We start from the raw sequence: 14,357 nt of genomic DNA on the forward strand, positions 1-14,357 counted from the left end.
TCCTGGTGCCACCCAGAGATTTGGACTATACAGTGTTCCCTCGCCGCTTCATGGTTCACTTTATGCGGACTTGCCATATCGCAGTTTTTTCATTCCCCCCGAGCTACGGGGGGTGGGAGTGGGTGGGTAGAAGGAGGAGGAGGGGAGGGGGAGCCAGGCCTGCTCCTCCTCACTGCCTGTGTTCCTACTGGCTTTGGAGGCCCCTTGGCCGCCATTGATGGTGCTGCCAGGCTGGGCTGAGGCCTCACCATAGCCTGCCAGTGCCATCAACGGTGCCCAAGGGGCCGCTGAAGCCGGCAGGAGCACAGGCAGCAAGGAGGACGAGGCTGCCGCCGAGTGGGTAGAGCGTCCCTAATTCGCAGATTTAAACTTATCACAGGGGCTTCTGGAACAGAACCCCCACTTAAAGTGAGGGAACACTGTAATTCCTGTTAACCCAAACCAGCCTAGCCAATGACGAGGGGTTGTGGGAGTTGTTGTACATAGCATCAAATTTCCCATTGCTATCTTAGGATGTTTACATGTTCATACTAACATTTATTTTCTCCCTTCCCCTTTTCACTTCTTCAGACAAAAGTAGAGGACATAGTCCAAGAGGTCTTTGATGCTTACAAGACAAATCATCATGACAGGTAAGTCACTATACTTGTGCAGCATTTCCCCCTCTGTGTTGTTTTTGTAACCTTCAAGTCATTCCTGATTTATAGCAACCCTAAGGCAAAGCTATCATGAGGCTTTCTTGGCAAGGTTTGTTGAGAGGAAGTTTTCATTTGCTATCCCCTGAGTCTGAGAGACTGAGAACAGAGATTTGAAACCTGGTCTCTAGAGTTGTAGTGCAGTGCTTGTGTGATGACTCCTCACACAATCTAAATAGAACAGATTGAAAAGAATTGTGTATTTTAGTTTGCCTGCCAATACTGATTTGTGTGCAGATTTTGGGGACAGCTTTTCTACTCTATCACAGATTGTTGAGAAGTGCTCTGTTATCCTCCAGAGACTCAGGGAGAACTAGAACAGGTGAATGAGAGGACAAGGAAGTCTCCTCCTCCTTGCATTCACTTGTATTAATACAAAATATATCGCTAATGTGATGCACCCACCTTTAGAATAGGGTGTACATTTCTGACTTGTATTTATTTAATTCCTGCCTTAAAGTGGTTCATGATATAGTCTCTGAGTAGAATGGCAAAACGCAAGAGCATAGTCTGTCACAGGAGAGCCTAAAAGAAACACCGGCCCTCTCTACTTTCTTTGCTGCAGCTCTGCTTCTGGCCATTTGAATGCCTGGGTGGGAAAACAGTGGCAGTGAACGGGGCAGTTGAGGTGACATTGGTGCTTTTCCCTTTACCTGGAATGACCCTCAACTTATCCACGGCTCATACCAAAATCTACAATTTTGGCACCAAAACCTATCATCAACTTATACATTAGATTGACTTATACAGGAGTATGTGGCAAGTGAAAATAAAATAGCATTAAAACAATGGTTAATACAACAGTTAAAAAGTGAGTCAGAAGTAGGTATAAAATGGGCATTCCTGTTAGTTGTTAATAATAAGGATTGATTCTCTCTCCAGTGTATATATCTAGTTGCTTCTTACAAATCTTTTCTAGTTGGCTTATTCATCTCATTTTTAGCTCTTCTTTTCTTCTTTCTGAACAGACTTGTCCATTTATATGTTTTTACCTCATCTGGCTACTTATTCTGCCACTCATTTCACCATTATTTCATTTCTTTGTTTAGTTACTGTTATTACATTCCACAACAATGTTCAGATTTCATTGACCTCACAGTGACTGGATGTAAGCTGAGTGTCTGGATAGATGCATATCCAAATGAAACATGTGTCAAGCCAGAACAGGAAGCATTTACTCAGCAATCAACATACAGACTTGAGTATCATGGGATGCTATGGCTGCCATGCCAGAAGACTTTTGAAGAAAGATTAGACAGATCCATGGTCTCAGTGGCTCCAGCTGTAATATGATTGCTGTCCCTGTGTTTAACTTGTGCACCTCAGATTTCAGGGTCATGGGATGGCTAGCTTCAGTGTGTCATGCTCATAAGCTTCCTGAGGACATCCAGTTGGCTCCTGTCAAATGTTTAGGAATCTAAGGGGTTATTTTTCCAAGAGCTTTGGAAAGTTATTTGTGGGCTCAGCTCCAACTGTCCCCAACCATTTAGTTAGTGGAGATCCTGGATGGTGTCGTCCTAAAATCAAATCAAATCATTACAGTCTTTTCATTAAGTGCAACATGGAAAATTGCTCTTGGGAAACTGAGAGGGTTTTCTTGGGGTGTTTGTGGTGAGTCTTGGATTCAACTATCAAAGAGGATGCTGTGGGGGGATTAAAAAATTCATCCGAGTGAGTACAAGGCATTTCTGCAAGCCTAAGCCATTGTTTGGATGCTGGCCAGAGCACGGGTTTAGATGGGCCTTTGGTTTAATCTAGCACATTCTTAGGAGAAAAAAAAAACCCTTGCAAACAAAGTTCAGAGTGGATAGATAAGACAGATATAAATATATTATGTTTCTGAATAAATTGACAAATCTGTGCCTCATATAAATTATTTTACAAAACTTTAATCTGTTGTATAAATGTTGCTCTTTTTTCAGGTTTCTTTTGCATAGGGACAAACACTTCCACTATCTGAAGAGAGGACTAAGGCAATTGACAGATGCCTATGAGGTAATAACACCTTCAAGCTGAAGGAGCTTGTATTATTGTCTTTCCAATTTTTGTGTGTTTCTAATCAAGAGTTGGTTTGGGGCTAATGTGACACTGGGGCTTTGATTTATCTTGCTTTCTTCTGCCAAGACTTGTGTAATTTTCATCCAGAATTTAAAAAGTACCACGAGACCTGGTTTGCTTATGTCCCAGGATACTTTTTAAGCCAGCAAAACAAAGGCTGTGGACCTTCTTAATTTCATGCTGTGTAAATAATAACAATATCTTTAAAGTAGCATGAAGATTCCTCTCATAAATGTGTTCTCTTTCTCCTTTTAGACGTTCTGTTTAGCTTTCAGTCATTTTGTCCCAGTAATCACCACCCTAATTTGTGCCCTTTTTGTGCCCTCCTGCTGTTGTGTGACAAATGCAGCCTTCCCAGCTATTTCAGAGATGGGTTTGAACAGCTGCTGTTTTCTTCTTTTCTAGTGTCTGGATGCCAGCCGGCCTTGGCTCTGCTACTGGATCCTGCATAGTCTGGAATTGCTGGAGGAACCCATCTCAGAATCGGTCGCTTCAGAGTAAGCTCTGTTTCTCTCCTAAACTCTCTTCTAGCAGAACATATAATGACATGCTCCAAGTCATATTTGTAATAGAAGAAGTAGAATATGTGCCTTCTAAGTCTCAATGCCTTCCTTTAAGTTCCTAGCCCTTGTTCAGAGAAACTGAAAAATGATACAGGTTTTTGGAGGCACAGAAACCAAAGCAGATTTTGAGAAATCTCTGGTTTCACACTTTTTTGTTTTACTTAAAGGAAGATTGACTATTTTGACAGCTGAAAGTGAAATCAGAACTCAAAAGTTCAAGTAAGAGAAATGAGTGCTAGCTGTAGTTTGAACGAGAGCCAGTGTGATGGAGTGTTTTGAGTGCTGGCCTTGGACTCTGGGAGACCAGGGTCTGAATCCCTGCTTGGCTAAGGAAAACCACTGGTTGGGCAAATCCTACTCTCTCAGCCTCAAAGGAAAATTGGGGCAAACTCTAAACAAATCTTGCCAATAAAACCTTGTGATAACTTCACTTTAGGTTGTTATTAAGTCAAAAATGACTTGAAGACACACAATGCCCACAGCACTTGAAATGGCCTCATGCTGTACTTTTGCACTTGTAAGTTACAGTAGAAATGAATTCCCAGAAGTCTTCATTATCTATGCGCAGTGTGTGACTCTGACCTAACCTCCCAGTGTCCCTGCTGATGCAGTTGAATGTTTCTTTGAAATACAGTAGCTCATTGTCTCATTCATCTCACTCCAACAATAACCTCTCAATAGTTGCTTCTTGAGTAGATGTTTTCTGTGCATCTTGTGATCACCATAGATGGTGGCGGTGAGAGCACAGCCCAGTAAGGGGAAATGTTTCTTTTTATACATTATTAATACTCTGATTATAATTGCAATTTATTACTGATCCTATAAGTAATTATTCTCAGGGTGACTTACATTAATAAATGGATTACAAAAACCACAAGTGGGAAGACCATGGAAATCGCAAGTAGGCAGAAGTTTTTATACCCTGAAGAACTGTGATTTCTTTGGTGGCCATAGTCATTTTATCAATGCAAATCTCAGCTTTTTCAAAGAATCTTGGTATTTATAGTAGCAACAGCTCATTCATGACCTGGTGGCCATCCTCATGGAAAGTCCCTCTGTACTTCGGTGGTCTTTGCGTGGTTGACTTACATGATGTGTTGGGAGAAAGCAAGCAGGTGGGAGGATTGGAATTAATAGAATGGTCTGAGAGTGTGAATGAGACTGTTAAGGATAAAATATGCAAGTATCTGAAATCACATGCTAAAGCATTCAGCAGCAGGACGAGAAGAAACAGTGTGCATAAACGTTGTGTAGACCTGGGAATGGCTCTCCTATAAAATCAGCACCAGGCAGAGCCCTGGAATTTATGAAGAATTCATGGGAAGATTGTCAAGGTTCAGACTCTCCAGTCTGACGCAGCAAGCGTGTAGTTTCAAAAATAAACAAGCTCAGGCAGTATTCTTCTAAGAGAGCTTTACTAAAGCATCTACTGCATAGGAACTACATTTTGGAACTAAAAAAGATGGCGACGGACACACAGTATAATACAAGCAGACAAAAATAAAACATCCTGTTCGTCAAGCTGGGTAACTCCCTTTTTCTTCCCTGGGCAAAGGAATTTCTGTTATCTCTGTCTCAAGGTTCTTTCTCTCTCTGCCTCTTAATAACAATTCTAACACATAGCTGAATCCATCTTTGAAAACCAATACTAATACATTGTAATACATTATAATACTAATACAAACACATTGAAAACACACATACATATAAAATAACTATAACCACTCTGACAATTCCCCCTCTTTTTCAATGTGTTACAATACCTCTCTTCATACATCCATGTGGTTTGCATAATAGTAACTTCTTGATTCTTGACTCTCAACTTCAATATTCACTTATTCTTTACTCTTTAACTTTTCTTAGCAATCTAACAACATTTCTATTACATCTTAAACACATATAATACTTCTTCCATATTACTCTGCTTGCTTCATTACTTCTTATTACATATCATTCTTTAAGTACAATATTCATTTGTTCTCTCAATTTTTCATGTTTGTTGGTGGTTAGTGGTTTTGTCAAGATGTCTGCTACATTAAATTCTGTTGGACAATACTGCAATCTCACCATTTTTTGTTCAATCATTTGTTTCACCAGTTGGTATTTAACTCCTATATATTTAGTTCTATTTTTTAGATTTTCGGTTTCAGTCATTGCTATACATGCTTGAGAATCTTCTTTAACAACAATGGGTGTCTTACATTGTTCTCCTACATCTACAATTAATTGTTGCAACAATTGCAATTCATTTATTGTCTCATTCAGAGCCACATACTCTGCTTCTGTGGTGCTCCGTGCTACACAGTTCTGTTTTCTGGATCGCCATACCAACATGTTTCCAGCATACTTAATAATCATTCCTGATACTGATTTACATTTTTGTTCTGTGGCAAAGGAACTATCTGCATAACATTCAATATCTTCATCGCTGTCTCCAAATGTTAAACAATAATCAATGGTACCCTTTAAATATCTCAATATTCTTTTCAAGGCAATCCAATCGATATCTCTAGGTTTTGCTACTCTTCTGCTGAGACATCCCACAGCATAACTAATGTCGGGCCTGGTATGGTTGGCGATGTACATTAGGCTCCCAATAACTGAATGGTACAAATCTGGTCTTTCAAAAAGTTTATCAGATTCTTGATTTATATAATCCACTAACATTGGGGTGGATACAATTTTTGCATCTGTGAGTTGACATTTTTCAATCAGTTGCTCTATTTTTTGTTTTTGACTCAAGTGTATTTTCCCATCTTTTGTTTTATTTACTTCGATTCCTACATAGTTTCTTAGCTCACCCAAATCTTTTATTTTGAATTTGTTTTCAAGTTCCTTTTGCAATTCAGCTATTTGTTGAGAATCTTTTGTAATTAAACACAAGTCATCTACGTACAACAGAATTCCTATCCAAGCATCATTTGTTCCTCTGGTATAAACACAAGCATCTGCAACACTACGTTTAAAGCCCAATTTACAGAGTTCTTCATGAATACAAAGGTTCCAGCAACGTGCTGACTGCCGTAAACCGTAGATTGCCCTCCGTAGGCGACAGACCTTCTTTTCAGGTTGAAAACTAAAACCTGGGGCTTGTTCCATGTATATATCCTCCTCTAAGTTGGCATTTAAGTAGGCTGTTTCAAAATCGAAATGTCTAATCATGAGTTTCTTTCTAGCTGCCAATGAAAGCATTAATCTCAAACTTTCTGGTCTTGCTGTAGGCGCAAATGTTTTGTCATAATTTTCATATTTCACTTGTGTAAACCCTTTTGCAACCAATCTTGCCTTATATTTTTGATTACCATCAGGAAGTGTTTTTCTTTTATATACCCATCTACAGTCTACAATTTTCTCATTTTTGGGTCTATCCACAATATCAAAAACTTCTTGATCCATCATAGAATTGAACTCAGTAGTCATGGCTTCTTGCCACTGTTCTGCATCTATACTTTCAGTGGCTTGTCTATAATTTTCTGGTTCCTCACTTGTTATTAGTGTGGTTTGATAAGATACTGGTTTACCATAACGGTCTGGTGCTTTCCTTACCCTTCTACTTCTTCTTAACACAATTCTATCTGCGCCACTGTTTTCTTCTTCCTGATCAGACACTGGTTTATCTCTCTTTTTCCTGTCTCTCAACCTGGACCGTGGTGATGGAACATTTAGTACTTCTTCACTATCAGATAGCATAGAGTCATCTTCACTACTAGTATCTATACTTCTGACTTCATCACTCTCATTATCTCCAGTTATAAAAACCTCTTTGTTACAGTGTATCCTGTCCCAGCCACTATGGGTTTCAAAATTGGCACTCCTGGACAGAATTACTTTTCTGCCTCCAGCATAGAAACGATACTTGTTCCCTTCATAGCCTATGAATCTTAATCTTTGACATTTTGGTTGTCCTTTTCTCCTTTGCTGTGCAGGTATTAGTACGTATGCAAATTGTCCAAAAATTCTTAAATGTTTAAGATTTGGTGGTCTATTGTACAGGGCAAAATATGGAGTCTGATTAATAGCTGATGACCAAGTTCTGTTAAGTACATAATTAGCAGTGTATATGGCTTCGCCCCACAAACTATCAGGTGCATCTGCATCCATTAACATACATTCCTTCATACATTTCAGTACACCTATGCGTCTTTCTGCCAATCCATTTTCAGCGGGGGTATAAGGATTAGTGGTTTTATGATGTATGCCAATCTCTTTTAACCATTCTTGGAAAATGTTACTGCAAAATTCTCCCCCTCTGTCAGTAACTAACGATGCTACTTTATGTTCAAAAGTCCTTTCAATCATTTGTACCCACTGTTTAAACACAGGAAAAGCATCACTCTTATTCTTTAAATTGTACACAAAACTATATCTCGAAAATCGATCTACTATCACCAAGAAAAATCTTGCCCCCCCTGCACTCTCTGGGAGTGGGCCAGCTAAATCAGCATGTACTACTTCAAATGGTCTACTTGATTTCATCTTACTTATCTTTGCTACTGGGTACGCTTTAATTTTCGCTTGTTTACAAATTGCACAGTCTAAAAAACGATCACATTTATACATTTTCAAATCTGGACAAACATTAGTTAATTTTTCAAGGTTTTGAAAACTTACATGTCCCATAACTCTATGGAAGAAGTGAGCACAAGAATTGTGCAACGGTGCATTCAAGTCCTTACTTGTAAAATTAACACAATCTATATTGTCCTTATCCAAAGTCTCGTTAATATCATCTTCCATAGCTGCCATCATCACTCTGGCTTCTTCTGCACTGTTTGGGACAGTTTCTTCATAATAGTCCCTTCTGCTTCCGTGACTTTTCTTTACTCTAACTCCAGGGACACGGCCCCCTCTGGACTGGTATCTTCTCTCCACACAATTCCGAGCATAATGTCCAATTTTATTGCAGTTGAAACACCTCCGGCCAGCCTGGGCAAATTCTTTGGAAAGTTCCGCTTCTCTGGCTGCAGCTGACACCACACAGGAATTTATCTTTCTGCTGCTGTTTCTCTGTTCATCTTCACAGTAACTGGTCTCGGCTCCATATCTCTCACAGGCCGTTCCACTGAGTTGAAACTTCCTCGCTTTGCAATCTCTTTTATAATGCCCTCTTCTGTTGCAAAAATAACACCGATGACGGTCTGCACATCTCACCGACGATTCATCACATCCATCACTCCGTCCGTCATTCTCATAAGTTAGTCGGAACTTTGAAAAAGCCATTTTGTAACCTCCGGAATCCCGGATTTAATCCCAGCTGTAAGAAAAACAGCTTCTGGCAGTTTTATGGCTTGGCAGATTCCAACATCAATCACCTCCTTAATCACTTAATTGGCCCAGCTCGCCCCGCTGCGTATCTTCTTTCAAAACTCAGCCGCGTTACTCACCGCAGGCTGCAATCTTTGTCATCAACTCACACTGAATAGCCACGGCAAAATTCTCTCCTTTTGCTCCGTCAGGCTGTTTCAGTTCCCATGCTCCGTCAGCCTCTTCTGTCAACTGGGTTGCAATTCAGGGCTCCGGCAGCATGCTTACAGGTCTGCTCCTTGGTACTCTCATCATCCATAAATCAGGTCATCAGGGCGTAATTCTGGGCGTAATGCTGGGCCCATAACCATTGTCAAGGTTCAGACTCTCCAGTCTGACGCAGCAAGCGTGTAGTTTCAAAAATAAACAAGCTCAGGCAGTATTCTTCTAAGAGAGCTTTACTAAAGCATCTACTGCATAGGAACTACATTTTGGAACTAAAAAAGATGGCGACGGACACACAGTATAATACAAGCAGACAAAAATAAAACATCCTGTTCGTCAAGCTGGGTAACTCCCTTTTTCTTCCCTGGGCAAAGGAATTTCTGTTATCTCTGTCTCAAGGTTCTTTCTCTCTCTGCCTCTTAATAACAATTCTAACACATAGCTGAATCCATCTTTGAAAACCAATACTAATACATTGTAATACATTATAATACTAATACAAACACATTGAAAACACACATACATATAAAATAACTATAACCACTCTGACAAAGATCACCTTTGTCAGGCAGAAGATATGTGAGATATTGGAACTTGGGGTGAAGCAACCAAAAGCTGTCTGCAGGAAAGAGAAACTGTTCAATACTGAAAGAGTGCCCAGCCATTATGTGTCCACAAAAGAAGTTGAGCCAGTTGATGCTAACCAATCACAGATGTTGATTTGACAGAGAGGAAGAAGAACCTTGCAAATCTGCAGAGAGGCAAGTGGGATCTGCAGGAGCTCTAGAGAGAGATATACTAAGAGTTCAAGAATCTGGTGGAGTCTCCTTCTTTGGAAGTTTTTAAACAAAGGCAGGGTGGCCATTTGTTTTAAAGTGTTTTGATTCCTGCACGGTGGGGGTTGCACTGGATGGCCCTTGTGGTCTCTTCCAACTCTATGGCTCTAAGAAGAAGGAAGAGGGGCAGGCTATTTGTTCCATGTCTTGTGCAAAGACACCAGTACCCAACATTGAAATCCTGTCAGACCGGTGATGATTTGCAAAATGCTTGCCACCTACAGTCTTTTAATTCAGTTTGCACTTTCCTTGACCCTTCCATCAACATCTGAAAAGGGTTTAATGCCTTGGCTCTGAAAATGAATGTGCATGTGTGGGCGTGCGAGGTTGGAAGAAGAACAGTAAAAACCAAACAACTGAAGGCTTGGTGTTTTCTGTTTGTTTAAACTAACCTTGGTTTTTCTTTATGCCCAGTGTGTGCCAGTTTCTGAGTCGCTGTCAGAGCCCCAGTGGAGGCTTTGGAGGGGGGCCTGGCCAGCACCCACATCTTGCGCCCACTTATGCAGCTGTCAATGCTCTCTGCATTATCGGCACTGAGGAGGCATACAGTGTTATCAACAGGTAAAATCAGAGCCTGGAAGCTATTTATAAAAAATGTTTTCAATAATTATTCTGATTTAAATGTAATTTGTTCCATTGATTTTTATTCAATACTAACTCACAACATTGCTCATAAGCAGCATGTTTCTACAAATCTACGTTTGCATTGTTTTTTGAAATTCAGAAATCCTTTAAATCTTCCAAAGTCCCCTCAGTAACATTTTAGGAGTAAAAAGCATATAATGCTTTCCTGAACTGGCTGTCCAAAGTATCTTTATTCTGTACTTTTCCCATGTGGTAACAGGTTATGTATATCTTTACCAGCATGCTCATTCAAGGGGAAGGCAAAGTTTTTCTTGGATCCTCTTCTTTTTAAATTCGGTGCAGCGTTTTTATTGCACTCCAGGCCTAGAGAAGAGGGCCAAAGATGCTCTAAAAGTCAGGTAGCAGTACCTCTTGTGCTCATATGTTGCCAGCATGCAACCTGTGATGGGCTGTTTGTTGTTTTTATCCTGATATTTCATCCACCAAAAGTGTGGTTTAAACATGCAGTAGATTCAGGTTGCAGAAGATCTCTTAAACAAATTTAATCTTCCATGAACATCTTGTAGTCAAGATACATTTTTTACAAAATGTGCACACCATTTTAAAAAGGCACATAGATGCATAAAAGGATATGCATTCGTTTGGATTTAGAAGAAATAAAACTTCCTATTCAGATAGGTAGACAATTAAATTCATTACCTGCAGAAGACACGGAAACAGCCTTTTCTTTTTCAGCATTTTTCCAGCCAGTGTTCTGCTATAGTTCGCATTGGCCTTCACCAAACTGTTGGCTGCATTGTCGGGTGAGAATGAGAATAGTAGCCCAACATATCTGGAAAAAAGCCACCTTATATATGTCTCACTCTGCACTTTATCCTTTTGCACTAGTCAGTCAAATCCCATTCCTTTAAAATAGGAATGGGATTTGACCCATTGACCATGAGTGATACATACCAATGTCTAGTCTCATAATGCCAGTAATGACCTCTGACCTTCAGTCCTGTCCTGCATGTTCAGAATAAGTCTCTCTCTGTGAGAATATTAATTTGTATTCAAGTTTCCAGGCAAGGTAATGGTATGACAGCTAGACTCCAGAATGTCAAAGTCAGCCTTAATATTACAAGCCCAGGAAGGTGGGAACAGATAGGTAACATTGTAGAAACAAAGAGCCTAGATTTTTTTTCCTGAGAAAAAAATTCCAGCTAATGATCCCAGAGGGCCTGTGTCAAGTACCCTCAAGAGTACCAGGCTAATTGGACCAATGGTCATATTGAGTAAGAAGCATCTTCCTCTGCCATTTTATTAGCTGAGATGGGAGGGGGAGTAAAAGTCAGTGGGTGTTCTGCAGGATTTTTATGTGATGTTCCAGGATTCTTCCAACCACAAAAGTGATAATCGTCGTTCTTTGGAAGATTTCTAGGTGACCTATGGTGGAATGCAAGGTTTCTGTTTCCCAGTTCTTTCATGGTCAATCAGAATGGCTTTGTCTTGGTAAATTAAGCTTCTGAAGTGAACAATGTTTGCCAGCAGTACACTTTCCTGTAAGGGTTGTGAGCACAGCTTTGTTCTATAATTAAAATGAATCCTTAGGCTCACAGTGTGTGCAGAACAACCTTGATTTTATTGTATACCCAGCACCTTAAACATCCAGCAACCAAAATTTTCCTTGGTTCTGAACTAGGGGAAGATACTTTTTGGTTGGGGAGGAGGTCACTGGTCTGATTTTTGTCTAATGTTTCTGATCTTGGTTTCCAGGGAGAAGCTTCTAGAGTATTTGTATTCCTTGAAACAGCCTGACGGCTCCTTCATCATGCACATAGGGGGAGAGGTAGATGTCAGGTATGTTGGGAAAATGGAAGTATTGTTTAATGCAAAACAACAGCTTTCCCTTGTTAAAAGATTTCTGGAGAAATGACCATAAAAGTGTGTTTTATCTTGATATTAGTTGCATAGCTAGATGAGAAGAGTGAAAAAAATTCTGGAATCAAACATTGGGGAGCTTGTGACTTGCTTCTAATCATTTTTGGTGATGTTAAATAGTTCTAGCTTGGCAAGAAAAGGGCGATGACTATGACTCATCAGAGTGATATGCTTGTAGATGGGGAAAATGGCACACATGGTCAGAGTTTCTCTTGGTGAAGCAGTTTTTTAAAGCTGAAGAAGCAAACCATTTTTTTAAAACTTAACAGCGTCTTGTAGATTCAGCTGTGTAAACTGCAGGATCAAAGCAAATGAATGAAGGTTCCTCCCTTGGAAGAAAGTTGTGGAAGAATGGGAGAGAGGTATTTTATAACTGCCCATGCCTCTTGCAGGTATACATGTAAATCAAAGTCCCCAAGTCCTTTGGTAACATCAGTCTGATATTTTGAGATAAACTTCTGAATTCAACTTCCTGCATAACTTCAGTTCCTATTGACTCCTCAAGATTGGTTTTGCTAACCTCCCTCTTCCTAAATAGATGGATGGGACTAGATCCATTTGGTACCCTCCTGTTTGTATCAGAGGAAAGGGAGTGGGAAGAGGTGATTTTTGGTTATTCCCTATCCCCCCACCCTCAGGAGGAGAGTTTGAGAAGTGGTGCACGTGAGTCACCAAATCACGCATTCTGCCTCACTGAATCTACAGATTAATAGAGGGATACCGATCAGGCACAATCCACAGTTACTGTCTTCTCATTGATCAAAGATGTACATCGCGCTAGCTGAATACTTTGAGCCAATGCCTCTTCAAGGGGAGACTTCAAATTCAGTTTTGGGTGTATTATTATAACTACAGCAGTGGCTGCATTTTGAATGTGTGTGGATATGCTTTCAAGTCACCTGTCAATTGATGGCCATCTCATAAATTTCAAAGGATTTTTTAAAGGCAAGGAATCCTCAGAAGTGGTTTTGCCATTTTCTTCCTCTGAAATATAACCTGCAGCACCTTGTGTTCATTAGCAGTCTCCCATCCAAATACTAATCAGAGCTGACCCTGCTGAGTTTCCACAATTAGGTCTGGTGGCTTTAGGGTATAGTGCAGGGTAAGTGTTGAGCTCTCACTCATTCAGTAGCATCAAATCTGCATTCTACAACCATCTATACAATTTAACTAGTCTTACATTTAATTCTTAGGAGTGCCTACTGTGCTGCATCAGTGGCTTCACTTACCAACATTATTACACCAACTCTTTTTGAAAGGACAGCAGAATGGATAGCAAGGTAAGAAATCTCTTCTTTTTTTTTTGTTTGCCTAGGAAAACTGGCATTCTTTGGTCACCATCTTTTTAGTGACATACACAAGTGTAATTCCATCAAATATGTGTGTGTGTAGTTTATCAATGTGGAGGTTAGTATTCCCTACACAACAACCAAAGCCCCTGTCATCCCCATCCCCCACTATGAAGCTAGCTACCCCCAGGGCCATTCAATTGCTGGTAGAGAGTAGAGTAGCTAGACACAGATTGATGACAACAGACCCCTTTCAGAGGATTTTAGCAGATCTTGGAAGATATTCCTGGTTAGTATTCCTGACCGGGGGTGGGAGGGTTGTTATAATTTTATGTGACTTGTTTTATACTTTTGTACTGTTTTTACCTGTTTTATGTTTTATGTGTACCCTGGAGTGCCTTGTAAGGTGCCCCATGTCCCTTTGGGGAGTTGGTGGCGGGATATGATGATGATGATGATGATTATTATTATTATTATCATCGTAGTATCCTTTCTCCAGTCCTCCCCCCCCCCCCTGTGAGTGGCCATTGTGGGAGGCTATTGCAGTGACCAGGATGCAGTGTCTCCTGGGGTCTATTGCAGTGACACAGCAGACCATCCTGTGGACTATCCCAGCAACATACTGAATCCTTGCATTGAAGTTGAGAGCTTCTGTGTAAGATGCTAGTGGTAGGCTTAAGTGGAGGACTGAGATTTTTCTGGGATTGCTGTCTTGGGGTTAAGAATGCACATCTTGTTTTGTGTTTTTAATTTTTCAATTAGATGTCAGAATTGGGAAGGAGGTATTGGTGGTGTCCCTGGTATGGAGGCACATGGAGGATACACCTTCTGTGGACTAGCAGCGCTGGTCATTCTGAAAAGTGAACACGTTTTGAATTTGAAAAGTTTGTTGGTAAGTCATAATTTGTCAGTATTCTGCCACTTTTCTGCATGACTCTACTT

The 14,357-nt window shown here is 40.3% G+C and overlaps 1 protein-coding gene across 1 annotated transcript in view; it reads left to right on the forward strand.

Annotated features, from left to right (window-relative positions):
- The window catches only part of FNTB (farnesyltransferase, CAAX box, subunit beta), a 29,401-nt gene that overhangs the window by 9,538 nt on the left and 5,506 nt on the right, over positions 1–14,357 (forward strand). Inside the window, exons 2-8 of the mRNA XM_060772567.2 lie at positions 571–632; positions 2,618–2,690; positions 3,159–3,250; positions 10,036–10,182; positions 11,962–12,045; positions 13,320–13,406; positions 14,178–14,307. Of these exons, the coding sequence (XP_060628550.2) occupies positions 571–632; positions 2,618–2,690; positions 3,159–3,250; positions 10,036–10,182; positions 11,962–12,045; positions 13,320–13,406; positions 14,178–14,307 (675 nt within the window). The remainder of the gene's footprint in view (positions 1–570; positions 633–2,617; positions 2,691–3,158; positions 3,251–10,035; positions 10,183–11,961; positions 12,046–13,319; positions 13,407–14,177; positions 14,308–14,357) is intronic.

This window comes from Anolis sagrei, chromosome 1, assembly GCF_037176765.1.
Source record: "Anolis sagrei isolate rAnoSag1 chromosome 1, rAnoSag1.mat, whole genome shotgun sequence".
In the NCBI taxonomy this organism is placed as follows: Eukaryota; Metazoa; Chordata; class Lepidosauria; order Squamata; family Dactyloidae; genus Anolis; species Anolis sagrei.